This window comes from Trachypithecus francoisi, unplaced genomic scaffold, assembly GCF_009764315.1.
Source record: "Trachypithecus francoisi isolate TF-2019V2 unplaced genomic scaffold, Tfra_2.0 Lachesis_group3, whole genome shotgun sequence".
Classification (NCBI taxonomy): domain Eukaryota; kingdom Metazoa; phylum Chordata; class Mammalia; order Primates; family Cercopithecidae; genus Trachypithecus; species Trachypithecus francoisi.
The window spans coordinates 18394638-18419608 of record NW_022681468.1 but is presented as its reverse complement, the minus strand read 5'-3'; the positions used below and the strand labels follow the sequence as shown (position 1 = coordinate 18419608).

The window sequence follows — 24971 nt, the reverse complement described above, 5'->3', positions numbered from 1 at the left end:
CCTTTGCAGGTGAAACTAGTATCATACCTATATCACAGATAAGGAAACTGAGGCACAGAGATGAGCGGCAATCTGCCTAAGGTCTCAGAGGGAGTGGCAGAGCCAGGATTCAGACCCAGACGGTCTGGCTGCAGTGCCCTCATTCTCTGTCATTCTGCTCTGCTGCCTGTCATCAATGTTGAATGAGTGTATGATCACTGGATTTATCCTTGAGGAATGCTTTTGTAAATTAGGTCTTTAATTTCTTTTACCCTATAAATATGTAATGAGTGCTTACTCTGTGTCCAGCATCCTGAAAGGTGGGAGAAATATAAAGCCCTACAGAGAGTTTATAATTTTGTTAGGGAAGACACACACACACACACACGAAATAACATTGCACAGAATATATTATTATACTAATAGCTTCCATACAGATGCCATAGGAATTCACAAGGATTATATGAGATTATTAAAGGACCGTATGACAGACCCTCGGTAGCCCTACAACTCCTGCTCCTGCTGTCCACACACTGTACAACCCGCTCCTGACCCCTACTGTGGATTGCTTAGGTAATAAATTTGTCAAAAATAAGAGGTTTGGCAGATGTAATTGAGGTTGTGAATCAGTTGATTTTGGGGTCAGGTCCCGGGTGGGCCTACTTAATTAAATGAAGGCCCTTGGCTGGTCTCAAACTTCTGGTCTCAAGTGATCCTCCCTCCCACCTCTACTTCACTGAGTTCAAATCACATGCATGAACCACTATGCCTGGCCTTTACTGGCTTCAGTGAACAGACACGTTAGTGAACCCTTTGGCAAAGAACTGTGGGCAGCCTCTAGAACTTGAGGGTGGCTTCCAGATGATAACCAGAAAAAAATCTGGGTTCTTACTCATAAAGCCACAAGGAAATGATTTTTTTTTTTTTTTTTTTTTTTTGAGACAGGGTCTCACTGTCACCAAGGCTGGAGTACAGTGGCATGATCTTGGTTCACAGTAACCTCTGCCTCCCAGGCTCAAGCAATCCTCCCCTCTCAGCTTCCCAAGTAGCTGGGACTAGAAATGCATGCCACCATGCCCAGCTAATTTTTTGTACTTTTGAAGAGACACGTTTTTGCCATGTTGCCCAGGCTGGTCGCGAACTCCTGATCTCAAGTGATCCGCCAGCCTCGGCCTCCCAAACTGCTGGGATTACAGGCATGAGCCACCTCACTCAGCCGGAAATGAATTCTTGCTAACAACCTGAATGAGCCTGAACATAGGTTCTTCCTCAGTCAAGCCTCCGTATGAGAATACAGCCTGCCTGACACCTCAATTGTAGCCTTGTGAGACCCCCAAGCAGAGGACCCAGTGAGGTTGACCCACGGAAACCATGAGATGATAAACGTTTGTGTTTTAAGCTGCTAAACTTGTGGTCATCTGTTATGCAGCAATGGACAACAGAGACTACTCTTAGGAATTAGTGGATATGAAGGAGAAAGGAGACCTCTCTGTGCCTCCTCTGTTTTCCAGGTTTTGTGATCAGGGATAGGGAGAATTCAGCTATTGATTCAAATAGCGGAATCAAGTGTAGAAATCTATTGAGTGGAGGAAGAGGAGATGAAGGCGACTTCTGTCTAAGTGCTGAGTTTGGAGAAAATAAGAGTAGTCACTTATTAGAATTTGGGAGTGGAGTTTGTGTGAGAATTCAAGGCTGATGGAAAATTCGGTCATTATCAGCACAGAGTTGACAACTTAAATCCTCAGAACAAAAGTGTTGTCCCACGAAGGGTGTTCAGAGAAGCAGGAGGATGGGGATTCGTCACGGGGAGAGGCCACGGGTGGGCCCGGGAGAAGGAAGGCAGAACCAAACCCAGAAGGGCCAAGGTAGGGCAGAGTCAGAGACTTGACGGATTGGCTCTGTTGCTCCGGATAGTCCATTTTCCCTTCAAGGGTAATTGCAGTGCAACCTCTGAGAGGCAGACTCCATTTTACACGTAAGAAAAGTTTAAAATACCTGTACCGATACCATACCAAGAGTAAGTGAAGGCTGGATTTGAACTCGCGTCTCATATCACAGCCCAAGATCTTTTTGGTACACATCTAATTCATTCTTACCATCCAAGAGAGAATAAAATGAATAAGCGGAGGGCCACCAGAGAGACTAAGGAAGTGTCCCCGAGGTGCCCGGGAGGCGGAGCAGCAAGGCCACCAGCACGCGCACGCCGCAGCCTTCCTTGCCTGAACACAGGTTTCGCGGGTAGAAGGTGTGCGCAGGCGCGGACACGGGCGCATGCGCGCTCACTCCGGCGCGCCGTGCCGGCGGGGGCGGGGATACGCGGTGTGCGCGGCCGGGGGCGGAACGGAGGAGGAGGCGGTGGTGGCTCGGCTGCGGGGTAGGAGTCCGCGGCAGCCTCAGGGTAAGCCAAGCGCCGCGCAGTGCTGAGTTCCCGCACGCCGCGGAGCCATGGAGATCGGCACCGAGATCAGCCGCAAGATCCGGGTGAGGCCCGTGCCGGGCAGGGGTGGGAAGCCAGGTCTCGGCAAGCGGGCGGTTGTCAGGAGTAACGGGGACCTTGGGCCCGGGTGGACGCCGCGGCCTGGCCGCCGCTGGACGCTCCTGGCGGGCTGCAGCTCCTCGTCCAGGCCGTCTCGGGCCTGGGGACATTTGCGGCCTCAGAGCAGGGCTGCGGCTGAAGTAGCCGCCGGGAAACGGAAGGACAGGCTCAGGCCTGGCGGGAGCCACCACTGCGGCGCAGGGCGCCGCTTTGGATCCGCTGCGGGAGGTGGGCGCCGCGGGGCCGGAGCGGGAGTGGGGTGCGGGGTGGGTGGGGGGGGGGGTGCAGGCGAGGCTCCTCCTCGCCCCCCCCCGGGGGACCTGGAGGTGCGCGCACCAGCGAAGTGGCCTCAGCGCTGCAGAATCCGATTTTGTTTTCCTAGAGCCGCCTTTCTCACATGCTCGTTTGCTCTTTTTCTCTCAGAGTGCCATTAAGGGGAAATTGCAAGAATTAGGAGCTTACGTTGGTAAGTGTATTTTGGGTTGTTAAGTTTCATAGAATTTAGAGTTTGCAGCTAATTGAATTTTAGTGAATGCGTATTTCTCACCGTACTTTGGACATTGGGAGAGACTCCCTTCTACCGTCTTCAAATCTTTATACTCCCTGGTTACTTCTTTATCATCTTTTTGCAACCTTGTTTTTTTTCTCCCAAACCTCCTTCTGTTATGGTGTTTTGAAATTTAGTTTCCTCCATTAAGGCTCTGTCACATTTTACATAATGTTTGAGCGAATTTTATTTTATGTTTTTCCTATTCTCTCTCTCATTTTAAATTCTGGGGACGGGTCTCACTACGTTGCCCAGGCCTTGACTCCTGGTCTCAAGCAATTATCTGACCTCAGCCTCCCTAGGTGCTGGGAGTGCGGGGATTACTGGTGTGAGCCACCATGCCTGTTTAAAGTTTACTATTCTTGTTACTTTCCTCTTGACATTTGTTTTTAGAACTCTGATTTTGGATATGCTTTTTGATGCTTTCTGGCATTTGCTTCTGTAATGGTTCAGTGAATTTTATTTTCCGATCTCTTTATGTTTTCCCTCTTTCTCTCTTTGAAACAGTAAGGCGGCGTTTTCCTTCTTATTCTTTTATAATTTGAGTGTTTACTCTGGGTCAGGTACTGTGCTTAACTGTTGTATGTGTATTAACTCAGGATAATCCCTATGAGAACACTGGAAGGTAAGTGGCAGTATCCTAGACTGTGTAAACAAGGAAACTGAGGCTTTGCCTACTTGAGCAAGGTTATATGGTTTGCCCCCAAAGCTGGTGCCTCCTATAAAAATAATAGCTACCACTTAAGACAGTGGTTCTCAAAGTGTGGGAGACTCCAAGGGTCTCTGAAGTCAAAACTGTTTTCATATTAATACTGAGATGGTATGTGCTATTTTTCACTGCGTTGATGTTTGGATTGTGTAAAACTAATGATTGATAAAGTTTTATCAACCATTTTATCAACTGGTCAACATAGTAACACCATAATGAAATCATATTCAAATCACCCCCCCCTTATAGTTTTTGTTTTTTTTTTTTTTTAAGCTAATTACACTTAAAATGTCATTGATGAAGATGTGAAGTCCAGGGTTTACAAAATATTTTTTATCTTCTTAGTATTCAGTGTGAGGAAATAGAAATGCTCATAAAACATTTTTATTGTATACTGAAATATGGGTAAGGAAAATCATTTGAGTTGAGAACTAAGCTAGCCACCTCTTTCAGGGAACGTCATTTTTAACTTTAAAGTACTGACAAACTGGTTACGTATACACTAGGATATTTGGCAGATATTTACTTGAAAGTGAGCAAAGAACCCATAGTCTTTGTTGCCAATCACGTGTGAGCTTTCAAATGAAAATTAGAATTTTGGAAAATCTGAGCCTGCCTCCATGAACTTGACAGCTTCCCAGTACTTAAAAAATTTCTAATTAAGTAAATGGTGATTTAAAAAAATTTTATTCTTATTATTTTTTGAGACGAAATTTCCCTCGTTACCCAGGCTGGAGTGCAGTGGCATGATCTTGGCCACTGCAACCTCTTCCTCCCAGGTTCAAGCAATTCTTTTGCCTCAGCCTCCCCAGTAGCTGGGATTACAGGCACCCACCACTACACTCAGCTAATTTTTTGTATTTTTAGTGGAGACAGGGTTTCACCATGTTGGCCAGGCTCGTCTGAAACTCCTGACCTTGTGATTCGCCCACCTCAGCCTCCCAAAGTTCTGGGATTACAGGCGTGAGCCACCGCGCCTGGCCAACTCAATGGTGATATTAAAAAATAATTATTTTATATTACATAATGAAATATATCAACATGCCAGTGGTTTTTATAGCTAAGTGAACCAGTATTTTCTAAATAATGAATGCATAATGTTACAAAACTATGCATGGATTAAAGATTTATTTAAACTGTAGGGTGGGTCAGTGGATTTCTGTGCAGCAGTTCAAAAAGGTCATTGATGTATTTGACATTCCACATTTCTTTAACGTTTAATAAGCTACCACTTGTTTAGTTTTGGTGTAGTGTCACAGAAAAATATCCACCTTATCTGAAAAAACTATCAGAATACTCCTTTTTCAACGCATATCTGTGAGACCAGATTTTTTCACATTCTTCAGTCGTAAGGACATAGAACAAGATACATAAAAATGCAAAACAAGGCCAGTCTTTGCAGTAAATTTTTTTTCTTTTTTTCTTTTTTTTTTTTTTGAAACGGGGTCTTACTCTGTGGTTCGGGCTGGAGTGCGGTGGTGCAATCTTGGTTCACTGCAACCTCCACCTCCCAGGTTCAAGCGGTTCTCCTGCCTCAGCCTCCTGAGTAGCTGGGATTACAGGCACCCACCACCACCCCCAGCTAATTTTTGTGTTTTTAGTAGAGACAGTGTTTCACCATGTTGACCAGGCTGATCTCCATCTCCTGACCTCAGGTGATCCACCTGCCTCGGCCTCCCAGAGTGCTGGAATTACAGGCATGAGCCACCGTGCCTCGTCTATATTTTTTTTGGAAAATTTAATAAAAAAATGTTACTTATGTTAATATTATTGGGCTTGTGATTAACCTGTGATGGATGTATTATTTAATGAATAAATACTTTTTAATTAAAAATGATCAGTTCTAATTTTGAACACAGTAAGTAAGAGATAGAACCTGCATAAACCAGAGAAGGGGCCCAAGACCAGTTTGAGAATTGGTAATTTATGGAGTACTTACCACCATTTGCTGGGCACTTTCATAAATGATTTGTTGTCAGGATTGTTGTAAGACTAACACAGGAGAATTGAGGCTCAGAGAAAATGAAGCTGAACCAAGATTTATTTATTATTTCATTTTCTCAACACTTGAACTGCATTTTTTATATTTTTCTTTGAAACAAAAAAAGTACTTCTGAAGTGAACCTTTCTGCCTGCATAGAAATACTACAAGTATTTAAGGTATTAAAGAAATTTGGCACAGCACGGTGGTTCACGCCTGTAATCTTAGCACTTTGGGAGGCCTAGGTGGGGGGATCACTTGAGTTCAGGAGTTCGAGACCAGCCTAGCCAACATGGTGAAACCCTGTCTCTACTAAAAATACAAACATTAGCTGGGCGTGATGGCACATGCCTGTAATCCCAGCTACTCAGAGGCTAAGGCAGGAGAATCGCTTGAACCCATGAGGCAGAGGTTGCAGTGAGCCAAGATCGTGCCACTGCACTCTAGCTTGGGAGACAGAGCGAGACTGTCTCAAAAGAAAAAAGAAAAGAAATCTAATGGAGTTTTGGGGGGCAGAGATTAGAGTTCCTGATAACAGCTTTTGCTTCCTTATCTTCTTACTGAGGTTTTTTGTTTTATTTTGTTGTTGTTTTAAATCCTAGACCTCAGTCTCATAATCACTGTTAGGATTACCAAGGAAAGGGTGTTTTATGGTTTGTTTGTTTTTTTTCCTCGACACAGAGTCTTGCTCTGTTGCCCAGGCTGGAGTGCAGTGGCGCTATCTCGGCTCACTACAAGCTCCACCTCCCGGGTTCACACCATTCTCCTGCCTCAGCCTCCTGAGTAGATGGGACTACAGGCCCCCGCCACTACACCCGGTTAATTTTTTGTATTTTTAGTAGAGACGGGGTTTCACTGTGTTAGCTATGATGGTCTCGATCTCCTGCCCTCGTGATCTGCCTGCCTTGGCCTCCCAAAGTGCTGAGATTACAGGCATGAGCCACTGGGCCCGACCTTTTTTTTTTTTTTTTTTAATCCTAGACCTCACCCTTATAATCACTGTAGGATTACCACCGTGAGGGTAAAACAGTGCGTTGAGTTGACATTATGTAATGTTAAAATTGAGTTTTTTAAATGATGTGGAGCTTTTGGGTCTATTTGTTTATTTGATACTGCTACAAGTTTGTTACCCTGAGTAATTGAAACCTGCCTTTAGCAAGGGTAAATATGTTCACTTGAGAAATGAGTGTTGTCTTGAAACAATGTAAATTAAAACTAAACAAAATTCAATTCGTTTTCTTGGGAAATGTTCATATATTTCCTGGAAGCTTCTTTGAAATTAGTAAACATTATTAAAAAGATTCAAGGAAGTGAATGCATGCTCAAGTTTGACCCTATAATTCAGAATGTGTAGTTTTTTAAGTATCAGTTATTCTTAGTTTCCATCCTTCTAGTAATTGAAATACGTGTGGAATGAAGAGAAAAAAATTAAAGCTAAGCCATCTTGTCCAATGTAATTCCACTAGAGCTCTAAGACTCTAAAGCTTAGAGCTACATCTATATTTTCAAGCACGTCTACTTTAAGAAGAAAGTTTTGAGGAAACAAAGTTTTGATATACCTTTCCTTTTAAATAGATGAAGAACTTCCTGATTACATTATGGTGATGGTGGCCAACAAGAAAAGTCAGGACCAAATGACAGAGGATCTGTCCCTGTTTCTAGGGAACAACACAATTCGATTCACCGTATGGTATGTTTCTGGATTTTTGAGCCTCAGACCAAAGTTTGGCACAAGCTTGAGTTGATATTCTGTCCGAAGAGAGATTCTTGACAGTTGAGTTAAGTTCACTTTGGAGAGGCAGTTTGTGAGTGATGAGGGCACAGCCTCTGGTCCGTTTTCACTCTGCTATGAAGAAATACCCAAGACTGGGTAATTTCTAAAAGAAAGAGATTTAATTGACTCAAAGTTCCACATGGCTGGGGAGGCCCCAGGAAAGTTACAATCATGGTGGAAGGGGAAGCAAGCACCTTCTTCACAAGTCGGCAGGAAAGAGAAGAGTGAAGGAGGAACTTCCAGAGACTTACATAAAATCATCAGATCTCGTGAAAACTCACTGTCTCTTGAGAACTTGGGAACTCACTCTCATGAGAACTCACTGTCATGAGAACATCATGGGGGAAACCACCCCCATGATCCAGTCACCTCCCTCCCTTGACAGGTGGGGATTATAATTCAATATAAGATTTGGGTGGGACACAGAGCCAAACATTATCAGCCTCTGAAGCCAGACAGCCAAATTTGAATCCTGGCCCTGTGTCTTGCCTTGATTTTTCTAGCTATAAAATGGGAATAGTACAATCACTTGCTTTATAAAATTATTTTGAGGATCAGATGGGCTAATATGTGTAGAGTACTTATAGGTGTCCCTAGCTCATTTCCCTAAGGAATTTTTAGTAGATGTTGGCTGTACTTACTATGTTTCTTTTGTAAAGTTCTATATCTTTTTTTTTTGAGACAAGGTGTTGCTCTGTCACCCAGGCTAGAGCACAGTAGTACAATCACAGCTCCCTGCAGCCTCGATCTCCTGATCTCAAATGATCGTCCCATTGCAGTACCCTTCCTCCTGCACTCCCATGCCCTGGCTAGTTTGTAAATTTTTTGTTGAGGCAGGGTCTTAGTATGTTGACCTGGATAATCTTGAACTCCTGGGCTCAAGCAGTCCTCCCGCCTTGGCCTTCAGAAGTCTTGGGGTTATAGGTGTGAGCCACCGCCACCTGGCCAGCTTCTGTATCTTACAGTTCCTTTTCCCGCACTAAAATCAGTTACAGATGTTTTTTTGAACTGGGTTGGCTTCTTATATTGCCTTTTACAATGAGTTACCTTTTATAGGGCAAGGTTTTCTGTTTCTCACTTTTCTGTTTCTAACTTTTTTAGCTTTTTATTAAACTCACACCTTCATTTTGAGTAATAATTATAGTGTAATGTTATAGCATATTTTGAGATTATAAATTTTTTTAAGTTTGGAATTTTAAAATAGGCAACTTTGCTTTTATACATAAATTACTGTTATATGCCTTTAGTTGAGAATACTGACTAGAAGAGTAAGATTCAACTTAAGATGCTAGGTCCTGGTACCAGGTTTGAGGTAAAGTGAAGATGAGGGCTGCAGGATAATGCTGTAGCTGAGAATAGACATAAGAAATACTTTATTAGGCCCCTCAGACTAGGAACTACCAGTTACCATGAAAGGTGATGATGTAGCAAAAGTTAAGTAAGCAAGTGGCCTGCTAAATTTGAATGGCAAGAGGAGACACTAAGTGGGGAGATGAGCCTGGTTAAGTTCTTGCCTTTATACCAAAGGTTGTCTTCAAGGTGTTTTTGCCCCAGTGGGCAACTGTATGCTTATCAATCTTGAAATTCTGCACAGAATTCTCTGGGTTTATACATTGCACAAATTTGAAGAACGTTGTATAGTGGTCATCAGTTGTTACGATACACACACTGCTGCCGCACTGTGGGTGACCCAACCCATTTGTTACAATTTGTCCCCAGAGGTTATTCCCTCCCAGTCCCCCGCAAAAAAAGATTGTGGGGCTTTTGACTGGGGAAATTACCATTATTGTGAGTACTATTTTTTTTTTCTAAAGTCCAGCCAATCTAAGATGGAAGATTGACCGAGTAGATCCTTTTCTCCAATAACTTGATGGAATACTTTAGACAGATTTTTAAAACAGACTACTAAGTGAATTTAAAACCAAATTAATTCAACATTCTCATCTGGCCATAAATTCAGTTCTTTAACATGTACTGATGCAAAGGGTGATGTCCCCACTTTGGCACTTTGCTTTTTTGTTTGTTTGTTTTGTTTTTTGTTGAGATGGAGTCTCACTCTGTCACCCAGGCTGGAGTGCAGTGGCCGGATCTCAGCTCACTGCAAGCTCTGCCTCCCGGGTTTATGCCATTCTCCTGCCTCAGCCTCCTAAGTAGCTGGGACTACAGGCGCCCGCCACCTCGCCCTGCTAGTTTTTTTGTATTTTTTTAGTAGAGACGGGGTTTCACTGTGTTAGCCAGGATGGTCTCGATCTCCTGACCTCGTGATCCACCTGTCTTGGCTTCCCAAAGTGCTGGGATTACAGGCTTGAGCCACCGCCCCCGGCCGGCACTTTGCTTTCTTAAGTTAGTGTTAACACCAGCCCCAAACAGACTATTGTGATTGTTTGGAGGCTTGAAGTAATTGTGTCCGTGGGGACAGTAGCATGTGACTAGGGTTCTCATTGAAACGTTATGAAATTTCTGGAATTTTTGGGGAGGTACTGGGAAGGGATGTAAGGCAAATTACCTCATTTGTAACTACCAAAACAGGTTATGTTACAAGCAAGACTACAGCCTTACAGCATCAATTTTGAAAGTAATAGAGTGAAATGATATAGCATATTTTGAGATAACTTTTTTAAGCTCTCAGAATTAAGTTGTCCAAGAAGCCATCTAATTTAAGCAGTTAATATAAGCTGCTTAAATGGTTGTAATAATAAGCAATATTACATGTTTATGATACTTGTTTTACTGAAAGCTACAGTAAATCTTTAGTACTTAGAAAACAGGGTGATAGCCGGGCGCGGTGGCTCAAGCCTGTAATCCCAGCACTTTGGGAGGCTGAGACGGGCGGATCACGAGGTCAGGAGATCGAGACCATCCTGGCTAACGCGATGAAACCCCGTCTCTACTGAAAAATACAAAAAAAAAACTACCTGGGCGAGGTGGCGGGTGCCTATAGTCCCAGCTACTCGGGAGGCTGAGGCAGGAGAATGGCGTAAACCCGGGCGGCAGAGCTTGTAGTGAGCTGAGATCCGGCCACTGCACTCCGGCCTGGGCGACAGAGCGAGACTCCGTCTCAAAAAAAAAAAGAAAACGGTGACATACTTTGTAGACTAAGACTCTGGTCAGATGATATTCTTTCCCATATTTTTGCGGAGGCTGGATGTTGAAAACAGTGAAGAAAAAATATATAATATTTTATTGCTTTCTGTAGGATTTATACAAATCCTTTTTTTAAAAATGTGAAATTTGAAAGTTAATTTTAATACAATTTATTCACTAAATACAGCTTATCAGTATTTATCTCGGCTGGGTGCGGTGGCTTATGCCTGTAATCTCAACACTTTGGGAGGCCGAGGCAGGTGGTTCTCTCAAGTCCAGGACTTCAAGACCAGCCTGGACAACATGGTGAAACCCTGTCTCTATTTAAAAATAATAAAAATATATATATATTTTTTTTTTTTTTTGAGGCGGAGTCTTGCTCTGTCGCCCAGGCTGGAGTGCAGTGGCCGGATCTCAGCTCACTGCAAGCTCCGTCTCCCGGGTTCCCGCCATTCTCCTGCCTCAGCCTCCCAAGTAGCTGGGACTACAGGCGCCCGCCACCTCGCCCGGCTAGTTTTTTGTATATTTAGTAGAGACGGGGTTTCACTGTGTTCGCCAGGATGGTCTCGATCTCCTGACCTTGTGATCCGCCCGTCTCGGCCTCCCAAAGTGCTGGGATTACAGGCTTGAGCCACCGCGCCCAGCCAAAAATATTTTTAAAATTAAAAAAAAATCTCTGAATATAATGTCATAAATTTAGAGTGACGATTGAATTGAAATCTTAATGGAGGCTTTATTGTTTTTTGTTTTTTTCTCAGGCTTCATGGTGTATTAGATAAACTTCGCTCTGTTACAACTGGTAAGATTCATAACTTTTTTTAAATTTCTGCTTGCTGTGGCATGTGATTTGTTTCTTTCTAAAGTCATTTATAGTCATTTACAGTGGTTCATTTGAACTTTTTTAGAAAGCACATATTTTTATGAACTTAAGACCAGTTAATTTAATATAATTCAAAGATATTTAAGTGTAGGAGGGGGAGCAGTGCACTTTATCAGAAGGAAATAATTACATATGTGTGCAGAGATTTAGTCTCAAGGATATTTCAGTGTTTTATAATTGAAAGCAATTTAAAAGTTCAGTAATAATAAACGAAATTGTTATATTACCATGTATGGAATAACATTCAATTATTGAAAATAATGTTGTGGAAGAATAACATGAGAGTATATACACATAAGATACATGTTTTCAAAAATGTGTATATATGCTCTTCCCCCCAAAAATCGCCTTTGAGATAACTGGTGATTTTTATTTATATTTTTAAATTTTTCTGCAATAAACACGTATTGCTTTTGAAATGGTGATGGGGAAGGAAAAGACTTAAAGTAATAAAAATAGATGACTGGGCAGGGTGGCTCGCACCTGTAATCCCAGCATTTTGGGAGGCCAAGATGGGCGGATCATGAGCTCAGGAGATCGAGACCATCCTGGCCAACCAACATGGTGAAACTCCGTCTCTACTAAAAATACAAAAATTAGCCGGGCGTCATGGTGCGTGCCTGTAATCCCAGCTACCCAGGAGGCTGAGGCAGGAGAATTGCTTGAACCAGGGATTTGGAGGTGGCAATGAGCCGAGAACACGCCACTGCACTCCAGCCTGGCGACAGAGCGAGAGTCTATCTCAAAAATAAAAAAAAATAAAAAATAAAAATAGATTAAAAGGACTGTATTTTTCTTTTCAGAACCCTCTAGTCTAAAGTCTTCTGATACCAACATCTTTGATAGTAACGTGCCTTCAAACAAGAGCAGTTTCAGTCGGGGAGATGAGAGGAGGCATGAAGCTGCAGTGCCACCACTTGCCATTCCTAGCACGAGACCTGAAAAAAGAGATTCCAGAGTTTCTACGAGTTCACAGGAGTCAAAAACCACTAATGTCAGGTAAGAGTCCGGTGTAGACCTGCTATGGGCAGATGGCTTTGTGTATGTGACATTTTTATTAGTTTTTGTATCTTTCAGTTTGCTGTTCTCAGCAATTTTTAGGAACAGTGAAGTGATCATGAGCAGTTTTTTGAATAAAATAATGGATAAGATCTAAGTATGATTATCTTTGATCACAAATTTAGTAAATCAAAGTTTAAAGAAAGTACAATTTCAAAGTAGTTTTCAATGGAATACCTAAAGGGAGTATCCTCAGTTTTTTCCTTGAAATTTTTCAAGTAAGCATTCTTTAAAGATTTGGAGATAATTGCCCTAATTTGGTTGTAATACATTTTGTTGTTCTTTTAAATAGGCAGACTTATGATGATGGAGCTGCAACCCGACTAATGTCAACAGTGAAGCCTTTGAGGGAGCCAGCACCCTCTGAAGATGTGATTGATATTAAGCCAGAACCAGATGATCTCATTGATGAAGACCTCAACTTTGTGCAGGAGAATCCCTTATCTCAGAAAAAACCTACAGTGACACTTACATATGGTTCTTCTCGCCCTTCTATTGAAATTTATCGACCACCTGCAAGTAGAAATGCAGATAGTGGTGTTCATTTAAACAGGTTGCAATTTCAGCAGCAGCAAAATAGTATTCATGCTGCCAAGCAGCTTGATATGCAGAATAGTTGGGTATATGAAACAGGACGTTTGTGTGAACCAGAAGTGCTTAACAGCTTAGAAGAAACGTATAGTCCGTTCTTTAGAAACAACTCGGAGAAAATGAGTATGGAGGTTTGTATGTACTTTTAAATTCTGGCTTATTAGGCTGAAATTCAGCAGTTCTTGATACTAAATAATATATGAAGTAACTAAACACATATTCCAAGTTTATTTTATTTTAGTTTAGTGTTTGAGAAGGAGTTTCGCTCTTGTGGCCCAGGCTGGTGTGTGATGGCACAATCTCAGCTCACTGCAACCTCCGCCTCCTGGGCTAAAGCGATTCTCCTACCTCAGCCTCCCGAATAGCTGGGATTACTCGCCACCATGCCTGGCTAATTTTTTATATTTTTAATAGAAACGGGTTTCACCATGTTGACCAGGCTGGTCTTGAAATCCTGACCTTGTGATCCACCTGCCTGGGCCTCCCAAAGTGTTGGGATTACAGACATGAGCCACGGCGCCCAGCCCCAAGTTTATTTTTAAATTGTTTTATCTGCTGTTTCTCATGATATACCAGATTTTCCTCTCCATGGCTTGCTCCTAGAGTTCTTTTATATCACATCTGTATACCTTTTTGGGATTTCCAGCATTTGAGATAGCTTTAATCTTAAATTAATTTGGGGGGGGGGTTTCAGATCAATTTTAGGTTGTTCATGGTGATTGCTAGTAAGCAACCAATTAACTCTGTTTTATTAGTTTCCTCAGTAGCACTGTGTGCAGCTGTTAATAAAATAAAGTTCTAATTTTTGTTTTAGCTAAAGGTTGACTGGTAGGGATAATGTTTTTATATATATTATTTATTTGTTTATTTTGATATGGTGTCTCACTCTGTTGGCCAGGCTGGAGTGCAGTGGCGTGATCTTGGCTCACTGCATCCTGCACTCCTGGGTTCAAGTGATTCTTCTGCCTCAGCCTCCTGAGTAGCTGGGATTACAGGCGCATGCTACCATGCTCAGCTAATTTTTGTGTTTTTAGTAGAGACGGGGTTTCACCATATTGGCCAGGTTGGTCTCGAAATCCTAACCTTGTGATCCGCCCATGATGGCCTTCCAAAGTACTAGGATTACAAATGTGAGCCCCCACGCCTGTCCTCATACTTATATTTTTATACAAAACCAAGAAATACTCTGAATTTCTCATATTACTGTGTACTATTTTTTTATTAAAATGGAAACATTTTGTAGTAGAACTTTTGTTATTTTCTGAAGTTAGGTAAGCATAAATTTTATGTGATTGCAGGATGAAAACTTTCGGAAGAGAAAGTTGCCTGTGGTAAGTTCAGTTGTTAAAGTGAAAAAGTTCAATCATGATGGAGAAGAGGAGGAAGAAGATGATGATTATGGGTCTCGAACAGGAAGCATCTCCAGCAGTGTGTCTGTGCCAGCAAAGCCTGAAAGGAGGTACCTTGAACGTGGCTATAAATTCAGCTTTAACTGCCTTGGTGGAGTCTTCTGATTTCTTGAAGAGAATGATCTCGAAAATAATTTTTGTTTGTTTTTTGAGACGGAGTCTCGCTCTGTCAACCAGGCTGGAGTGCAGTGGCACGATCTTGGCTTACTGCAACCTCTGCTTCCCAGGTTCAAATGATTCTCCTGATTCAGCCTGCTGAATGGCTGGGATCATGGGTGCGCACCACCACGACCAGCTAATTTTTGTATTTTTAGTAGAGATGGTGTTTCACCACATTGGACCAGCCAGGTCTCGAACTCCTGACCTCAGGTGATCTGCCCTCCTTGGCCTCCCAAAGTGTTGGGATTACAGACGTGAGCCACCGCACCTGGCATACATATTTAATGTAATACCACGTAAGACTTTTTCATTGGATTTTGAGAAACACATTAATGAGAGAAATTGCTTAACATTGGAGAGGATTGCAGAGAATATTGACTAATATGATGGTGGAGTGAGGGGGAACAACGTCAATTAAGATTCAAATTTATTATTTAAAAAAACTAAAAGGGGCCTAGGCATGGCAGCTCATGCCTCTACCTAGCACTTTGCGAGGCTGAGGCAGGAGGATTGCTTGAGACCAGGAGTTTGAGACTAGCCTAAGCAATGCAATGAGTCTTTGTACAAAAATAAAATAAATTACCTAGTCATTTTGGCAGGCACCTGTAGTCCTAGACTGGATAGGCTGATGTGGAAGGATTGCTTGAGCCTAGAAGTTTAAGGCTGCAGTGGCACTACACTCCAGCCTGGGTGAGAGAGTAAAACTCTGTCTCGAAAAAAATAGCAGGTTCCAGTGTAGCTGACGTTTTCTAAAAACTGCAGCTAGTCTATGAAACCTAGAGAAGGTTGTGGTAAAGGCATAATAGATGGGTGACCTGTGGAGAACTGAAATTTAAAGTTTAATAACAATACCTTTCTTAACTCTTTTAGACCTTCTCTTCCACCTTCTAAACAAGCTAACAAGAATCTGATTTTGAAGGCTATCTCTGAAGCTCAAGAATCCGTAACAAAAACAACTAACTACTCTACAGGTAATTTAAATGTATTATGTTTACACTTGGTAAGACATTTCTGTAATTCTTGAGTCAGCTGAAAACGATTGCTTCTTAAATTGTGGTAAAATAAAGGTGCCTGTCAGATGTCAAGACCAAGATGAGGTTCCCCTATAGAATGGCTTTAAAAGGAGATTGACAGGTTTGAGAAACTTTGCAAACTGTTAATGGACTATAGTTTTTCAAGCACCGTATAATGCCTTTTATGCTCTTTTCAGTGTTTGTGAAATATATAGTACGTAAACATTTTGAAGAGAATTTTGATGAATTGGGACTTTCATGTTAGTAGCATTAGATTCAACATTAGATATGAATTTATGATGTGTAAATGGGAGTACAATTGGATAATAATAGGCGGCTGAAGTTATAATTTGTGAAACAGTAGTTTATAAACAAGGTTGGTTTCTTCCCTTTTGGTGGAACTCATTAATAGAATATAAGGCAGAGAACTGACTCTTGTGATGTTCCTGCTCCAATTGTAGTGGAAGTACTAAATCATTTTATGAGAGAATATAAAAGTATTACATGTTTTCAAAACAGGAGATGAATCAGCTGTAAGCTGGTCTTACGGGAAGCTGATTCTGAAATGTAGACAATTGATGAGTGTCATTTTGTGTTGTCATTAAATTCTGTACTCTGTGGCCGACCTGTTGTAGCCAATGTGTAAATTTGTGTTAACAAGCTGATGGTGATGAGCTACTCTAAAAAGATGTAAGTTTTGCTGTGGATTTAATGGATGTACTTACAGCATTGCCCTGCTTGTCCACTCTCTCTTGCTTCTCTTTTTGTGATCCCATTCCTAAAGTGAGGTAAACTGTAGCCATCAGTTTTTTTGTTTGTTTTCTTTTTTTGAGGCGGAGTCTTGCTCCGTTGCCCAGGCTGGAGTGCAGTGGTGTGATCTTGGCTCACTGCATCCTCTGCCTCCTGGGTCCAAGTGATCCTCCTGCCTCAGCCTCTCAAGTAGCTGGGACTACAGGCGCCCACCAACTTGCCAGGCTAATTTTTTTGTATTTTTAGTAGAGATGGGGTTCCTCCATGTTGGCCAGGCTGGTCTCGTACCCCTGACCTCAGGTGATCACCTGACTTGGCCTCCCAAAATGCTGGGATTACAGGCGTGAGCCGCCGTGCCTGGCACCATCAGTTTTTGATCCTGATACTTGCCTGTCCTCTTGGTTCTCCTCATCCCTAATTTAACCCTGAACACTAAATTCAACAGGTTTTGGCATATAGAATAAGGATTATCAGGCAGATGCCCACTCTTGACCTAATGGTATATCTACATTTCATTTCCTGATCTGTCAGCAATATTAATTGTCTAGAATGATGAGAAGTTTAGAGAATTTCCATGGCTTTGAAAATTTCTTTCTTTACCTAGGTTATCTAAATTACAATTTGAAACTGATATAAGATCATGAAGCTAAGCTTAAACCGCGTTTTGTTGAAAGTGAATACATATGTACTGTATTGTGTTCATGGCATGTGGTTGTATGGACATTGTTTACATATGTTTGGATAAATAGGTCAGGTATCTATCTCAGTAATGTTGTAAGAAAAAATGAATGGTATCTATGGATTGAACTCCTCATATATATGTTCTTTTCTTTTTTTTGGAGACAGAGTCTCACTCTGTTGCCCAGGCTGGAGTGCACAGTGGCGCAGTCTTGGCTCACTGCAACCTCCGCCTTCTGGGTTTAAGCAATTCTTCTCCGTCAGCCTCCTGAGTAGTTGGGATTACAGGTGTGTGCCACCACGCCTGGCTAATGTTTGTATTTTTAGTAGAAATGAGGTTTTACCATGTTGGCCAGGCTGGTCTCAAACTCCTGACCTCAAGTGATCCACCCGCCTTGCCTCCCAAAGTGCTGAGATTACAGGCATGAGCCGCTGCGCCCAGCCCAAACTCCTTGTATGTTCTAAACCAAAGGAGGCGTTTATATTTAATATGACATAGTCACTGTCGAGTTTTGATGTATTACTGCATTTGTATTTCTATCTTTTTTGCTTTTATGTGAAAGTCCCACAGAAACAGACCCTTCCAGTTGCTCCCAGAACTCGAACTTCTCAAGAAGAATTGCTAGCAGAAGTGGTCCAGGGACAAAGTAGGACCCCCAGAATAAGTCCCCCCATTAAAGAAGAGGAAACAAAAGGAGAATCTGTAGAAAAAAATCAAGGTAATAACTTAAATGATGTTTCACTCTTTACTACAGTTTTTTCATGAGGCATTGAATATTTTCCAGTGGATTTTTATGAAATGTTACACTTTGAAAAAAGTGATGATTAAGCCCAGAAATAGAATGAGAAGGATACCATGAGGAATGTTCATACCAACACTTTCCGGAAACTTTTTTTTTTTTTAAAGAGGTAGAGTCTTGCTGTGTTGCCCAGGCAGGCTTCAAACTCCTGGGCTCAAGCAGTCCTTCTCCCTCAGCATCCTTAGTAGCTGGAAGTGTGTACAAGTATGTGCCACTGCACCCAGCCTTTTCTAGAAATTTTTGAAAGTCTTTTTGTTGTGGAAATTTTTAATTTTCTCAAAACATTAAGCCTTAGTTGTTATCAGAATTTTGCAGGTCTTTAGATAGCTCCTTCTTAAAGGTATATTTATTTCTACATTCTTTCTTTTCCTCTTTTTGTTGATCCTACTCGTTTACCTGAACTTGAAATGTTAGTTATCTTTAAATCTCCCCTCTCTTAAGCATCCTGTCTCTGACCTCCCATATGTGTCCCAGCAACCCTAATTTATCCCCTCATGCCTAACATACTTCAATTTGCTTCCAGCTCTTTTTTTTTTTTTTTGCTTTTTTCTCAGCTTTCTCCCCCAATTCCTGTACAATCTTGACTTTGAAAGTGTGTCTCTCATCTTCTAAAATGAAAGTGTCTCCCGCCGCCGCCTCATTGCCCAGAACTAACACTGTTAGTTTGAACTTCTGGTGTCTCTGTTATCTGACCCCTGGGCCTGCACAGCCCTTCTCCACGACTCTTCAAACCTTTTGTTTCTTCTGTCATCAAGAAGGATTCTTGTTTCTTCTGTTTCTTTTTCTACAAAGATTTGAATTTTAAAACCCCACCAAAAAAACCTATGTGCTTATTATGTTACTTCTCACATACTTCTCAAGAACCTTCGAATATATTTTTTCATTTCTCCAAAACTGTCCTTTAAATTGTTCCAGGGTTCATGAAACCTTATGATTTCAACATTGTCAGTTCTGTATTTGTCTCCTCATTATGCCTCTTTAAAAATTTTTTACTGTATCGTATAGTTTGCTGTGACAGCGTTATGTGCTGTTCTGATAAATGATAGGCCTGAGGACAAGACCTGTTTGGCACCCAAACAGCAAATAGGTACCAGTTGGAAAATGTGAATGGGCCAAATTGAGAAGAGTAGCTGAAACTGAGGAGGGATTTTGCACAGTGCAGTGACAGATGAGGCTGACCTAAAAGGGCTGCAGTGGTCTACTCCCTATGGAGTCTGTAATGTGTTGCACTAATGTTTTTTTCAAAGATAGTACTCTACATGAGAGTCCTGGAGTGGAATCAAATGGAGCAGGGAAACAGACAGTAGAGAAAAGGAAAGAATGTCAGATAAAAATAGAGGAAAACAATAGGAAATCTCAAAGCAAGGTGCCATATTTTTTTTTTTTTTTTTTTTTGAGGCGGAGTCTCGCTCTGTCGCCCGGACTGGAGTGCAGTGGCCAGATCTCAGCTCACTGCAAGCTCCGCCTCCCGGGTTTACGCCATTCTCCTGCCTCAGCCTCCCGAGTAGCTGGGACTACAGGCGCCCGCCACCTCGCCCGGCTAGTTTTTTTTTTGTATTTTTAGTAGAGACGGGGTTTCACTGTATTAGCCAGGATGGTCTCGATCTCCTGACCTCGTGATCTGCCCGTCTCGGCCTCCCAAAGTGCTGGGATTACAGGCTTGAGCCACCGCGCCCGGCCGCAAGGTGCCATATTTTTTAACATCACAAAATAAGCAGAAGGAGGTTGTGGATTCTGAAGTTAGAATAGCTATCCAAAGCAAACTTTCCCCTAAAATGAACAACAGAAAAGTATCAATGTCCTGTGCCAAATTAAAAGATGAAAGGGAATAAAAAACAAAATAGCACTGTTTCAGTGAAAGCATGCTGAAAGGTGTACCAAAAAGAAATACAATTTCAAAGTGAGCTAGAAGACATTATTTAAATAATACAAGACAAAACCAAGAAAAACTTAAAACAGAAAAACTTTGAGGCTGGGTGCAGTGGCTCATGCCTGAAATCCCAACACTTTGGCAGGCTGAGGCAGGAGGATCACTTGAGACTAGCCTGGGCAGCATAGCACAACCGTGTCTCTACAAAAAAATAAAAGTATTAGCTGGGTGAGGTATACACCTGTAGTCCTCTCTCCTTGGGAGGCTGAGGTGGGAGGATTGCTGAAGCCCAGGAGGCTGAGGTTGCAGTGAGCCACGATCATACCATTGCCCTCCAGGGAGACTGAGGTGGGAGGATTACTGAAGCCCAGGAGGCTGAGGTTGCAGTGAGCCACGATCATACCGTTGCCCTCCAGGGAGACTGAGGTGGGAGGATTACTGAAGCCCAGGAGGCTGAGGTTGCAGTGAGCCACCATCATACTGTTGCCCTCCAGGGAGGCTGAAGTGGGAGGATTGGTGGAACACAGGAGGCTGAGGTTGCAGTGAGCCGTGATCATGCCATTGCCATCCAGTTTGGGTGATAGAGTGAAACCCTGTCTCAAAATAAATGAAGACTAAATTAGAAAGAACTCAAGAATTGGTGTGTCTTAATAAGATGAAACATCATGCATGTAAACCCAGCAATTTGGGAGGCCAAGGCAGGGGATCACTTGAGGCCAGTTCAATATCGACCAGGGCAACATAGCAAGACCTTATGGCTACAGAAAATAGTAATTTAAAAAATAAGTAAAGTAAAACATCTTCAGAGAAATTGAAGATAAAAGACAAGAACATTTTAAAAGTCTAAAAGAAAGGGCTCATGAGAAAGTGGCGAATATTGAATATAGGCAGTAGAAATACAGTGTATTTATAATAGGAATCTCCAAAGAAGCAATATTCAGAGGAACAGAACAAGCGTTAACTGTCTTTCAAGAAAACTTTCCTGAAGTGAAAACATATTTGAAATTGTTGTCTGAAAAATTGCACAGTATACCTGAGAATATTTACCCAGAACCAGAACACTAAGATGTATTATATAATTAATGAAACTTTAAAAAGAAAAAAAATCATTTGGACATTTAAGCAAAAGGGGCACATGACTTAGAAGAAAAAGAAAGATTATCATCAGACTTTTCAGCAGCATCACTTTTGTGCCGGAAGAAAATGGACTAGATATTTAAGATACTCCATAAAAGAAAATGTGAGCCAAGAATTTAATGTCCAGCAAAAGTGACCTTTAGAAGTGATCCGTCACCAACTGTTATCTATATGCAGAAATTCAGAGACTGCTATTCCCATGAACTTTTCTTTTTTTTTTTTTTTTTGAGACGTAGTCTTGCTCTGTCACCCAGGCTGGAGTGCTGTGGCCAGATCTCAGCTCACTGCAAGCTCCGCCTCCCGGGTTCACGCCATTCTCCTGGCTCAGCCTCCCGGGTAGCTGGGACTACAGGCGCCGCCACCTCGCCCGGCTAGTTTTTTTTTTTGTAGTTTTTAGTAGAGACGGGGTTTCACCATGTTAGCCAGGATGGTCTCGATCTCCTGACCTCGTGATCCGCCCGTCTCAGCCTCCCAAAGTGCTGGGATTACAGGCTTGAGCCACCGCGCCCGGCCTCCCATGAACTTTTCTTAGGGGATCTAATGGAGGATGAGCGTCAGACAAGTAAAGCCTGTTGTCCTGAATTTACATTGGAAATTTTTTGGAATGCACATTGTATTTTATATATAAATATATTTTTTTCTAGTTCTGTCTACTGGAAGGGCATAGAAACATTCGTCAACCCTTAGCATCATCCGTAGTTCCCAGATTGTGGTCTTGGAATACTTCCTATTTAAAAAACTAGGCTTCTTGGGCCGGGTGCGGTGGCTCATGCTTGTAATCCCAGCATTTTGGGAAGCCAAGGTGGGCGGATCACCTGAGGTCAGGAGTTCAAAACCAGCTTGGCCAGCATGGTGAAACCCCATCTCTACTAAAAATACAAAAAAATTAGCTAGGTGTTGTGGTGTGCGCCTGTAATCCCAGCTACTCAGGAGGCTGAGGCAGGAGAATCGCTTGGACCCGGGAGGTGGAGGTTGCAGTGAGCAGAGATTGTGCCACTGTACTCCAGCCTGGGCAACAGAGTGAGATTCCATCTCAGTCAATCAATCAATCAATCAATCAGTCAATCGGCTTCTTGAGAAATGTCTTTTTCCAGGTCTGGAGCAGGAAATGTTAACATGATCCTGGAATGGCTCAACATCCCAGATAGCAAAGAAGCTGTCAATGAATGATAGATCATGTCCAAATGATGCAGGAGCCAACTTAGATTTCCCTTGGCCAAAAATGGAATTATTTGAGATTCAGTAGGTGTAAAAATCGCAGTGGATTAAAGCCCATTTAAATCCACAATTTCGTAATGACATTTTTAAAAAGTAAGCCCTAACTAGTCACCTTTTGGAAGATAGTAGATACTCATTCATTGTCTTGAAAACTGGGTAAATAATTGAACATTTATGCTGTCCTTTCTGTAAGAGTGATACCACTGGGTAACCCCATAGGACGGGAGTTGGCATCTGTTGGAACCAAACCATGTCTATTCATGTATGTATTGTCCATGGCTACTTTCATACTACAACCTTAGTTGAATAGTTGCAACGGACCATATAGCTTACATAGCCTAAAATAGCCTAAAAGATTTGCCAACCTCTGATACAGTAGATGAGAGAAACATTTTCTTTTAAAATGATTTCAGCTAATAAGAGAACAAGATGGTAGAATTAGAGTTTTGCTTTTAAGAGTGAAAACCAGTTGTTTTGTGCCTCTTGATACAAAAGAACAGAACTTTAGTCTTGCCAAAAATGTAAACCTAAGTCATCAAGCTTCCAGTCCAGCAGTCAGTTTGCAAGAAGTTACAGAGGCCAGAGGAGTATATTGGTTGAGCTTCACCATGAGTGTGCAGCTGGAAAAATAGTCTGGGACACTATGGGTCGTATAGCCTGAGAATTTGAGATTAAAAGGCAAATCAAAGGAAAATAAAAGGAGCAGGATTAAACTAGTGGCTAGGGATATCCAGTATGTGTGAACTTGTAAAGAATCTCTAGGCGTTAATATAAAAGGCGCGTAGTGGTTGCGTTTGAAGAGGACTGATAAAGATGGAGCACACAGAGGCTTCTGGGGTGGCAGGTGACGTTCTCTCTTTTGACCTGGATGGTAGTCAGAAGGGTGTTTTGCCTTATAAAAATTCATTAAGCTATATGTTTGTGTGGTTTTCTATATTGTGTTTTAAAAAGGGATAATTGAAATGGTGTCAGGTACCTTTGCTGATGAGGACTTTGGTATTACTAATGTATTCACAAGTGTGAAGTGATACTGCAAGCAACTGTTATCTGTTAACGTGGTGGTTACTCACTGTTGTATAGTAAAATCTGGGGCAGGTTTTTAAAATATAAACTTGCACATGTATTGGCATAAGTTATTGATAGCTTTTTTTTTCTTCTTTTGTTTGAGCAGATAGCATTCTCTCTTTTCTCTGGTGTCTTTATTTTTACTAGCGCACCCACCTCATAATATGTGTACTTTTTCCTTTTTGTCTTGCCGTCAGTCTGACTTGAAGTATATTTTGCCCGTCTTCTCAAAGACTTAACAGCAATTATTCTGGCTTTATTGATTTTTTTTTTTTTTTTTTTTTGGTGTTTTTGTTTTCTATTGCATTGACCTCTACTTTTTTTTTTTTTCTTTTTTAAGAGGCGAGGTCTCATTGTTGCCTAGGCTAGAGTACAGTGGCACAATTGTAGCTCACTACAACCTCAAACACCTGGGCTCAAGTGATCCTCCCGCCTCAGGGACCATACGCACACGCCACCATGCCCAGCTAATGTTTAAGTTTTTTGTAAAGATGAGTCTCACTCTGTTGCCCAGGCTGGTCTTTAACCCCTGAACTCAAGCAGTCCTCTTGCCTCAGCCTCCCAAAGTGCTTGGTTTACGGGTGTGAGCCACTGCACCTGGCCCGACTTCTCTTTTAATTTATCCTTCCATATTTTAAAAATTATTTACCTCAGCCTGTCTTCTTCTCAAATGTAGGCACTTAAGCTGTAAATTTTTCTTGATGTGCCATGTTTACTACGTATGACAGGTTTTAATTCATCATGTTTTCATTATCAGAGTGTCTTTAATTTCCATTTTAATTTTCATCATTGGCCCATGCATTATTTGAAAGTGTGTTTTCTATACAGTATTTGGAAGTGGTGTGTGTTTTTGTCTTTTAATCCTTTTTATTATATATACCTGACTTAATTACATTGTGGCTAGATAATGTAATTTTTACAATGCATAGTTTTTGAAACTTGTTAACACTTGCTTAGTGCATAATCAAGTTTATGCATCTTCCACATGCATTTTGGAAGAAAGTAGACTAATTGTTGGATTGGGAATTTTACGTTTATTCAGTAGATAAAGCTCTACTGTTAACATTATTCAAATCTTGACCTTGCTGAGTTTTTGTGCTGCTTGACTTTCCACTTGAGAAAGGGTGTTGAAATTGACCAATATGATGGCAGATTTATCTTAATTTATCTTGTACTTACATATTTTTGCTTTATTTTTAGGCTGTTATATACTAATAGTAGGTACATACATATTTAAATTTGTTTTATCTTCTCTGCAAATTGAATCCCTTATCTTGATTTATGACCCTCTGCAGCAAAAGATGTTTTTACCTTAAAGTCAGTTTTGCCTGATATTAATAAAGCCATTTAATTGTATTTGCTTTATATATCTGGTTTCCCTGCGTTTGTTTTCAGTCTTCTCTCTCATGCTTTAGGAATATACAGTTGATCCTTGAACTGTACAAGTTTGAACTCTGTGTGTCCACTCATACACTTATATGTGGATTTTTGAAAATAAATACATTGGAAATATTTTTTGAGATATGTGGCAATTTGAAAAAACTTGCAGATAAACTGTATAGCCTAGAAATATTGACAAAATTAAGAAAAATTTAGGTATGTCATGAACACATAAAATACGTGTAACTATTAGACTATTTTAACATTTACTGTCATAAAACATACACAAATATATTATGAAAAGTTTAATTTATCAAAATATATGCACACAAACACAGACTTTACATGATAC

General features: G+C 41.4%; 1 protein-coding gene across 14 annotated transcripts in view; it reads left to right on the top strand.

Moving 5' to 3' along the window:
* Positions 1 to 2252: 2252 nt before the first annotated feature.
* The window catches only part of ZC3H14 (zinc finger CCCH-type containing 14), a 50806-nt gene continuing 28087 nt past the window's right edge, over positions 2253 to 24971 (top strand). For 11 of the 14 annotated variants that reach the window (XM_033191669.1, XM_033191671.1, XM_033191667.1 and 8 more), the window contains exons 1-9: positions 2253 to 2460; positions 2939 to 2981; positions 7328 to 7442; positions 11369 to 11409; positions 12294 to 12489; positions 12842 to 13271; positions 14439 to 14599; positions 15579 to 15679; positions 17713 to 17868. In XM_033191669.1, the coding sequence (XP_033047560.1) occupies positions 2425 to 2460; positions 2939 to 2981; positions 7328 to 7442; positions 11369 to 11409; positions 12294 to 12489; positions 12842 to 13271; positions 14439 to 14599; positions 15579 to 15679; positions 17713 to 17868 (1279 nt within the window). In that variant the 5' untranslated portion in view covers positions 2253 to 2424. The remainder of the gene's footprint in view (positions 2461 to 2938; positions 2982 to 7327; positions 7443 to 11368; positions 11410 to 12293; positions 12490 to 12841; positions 13272 to 14438; positions 14600 to 15578; positions 15680 to 17712; positions 17869 to 24971) is intronic. The other 3 variants (XM_033191674.1, XM_033191668.1, XM_033191672.1) reach the window with 2 other exon arrangements.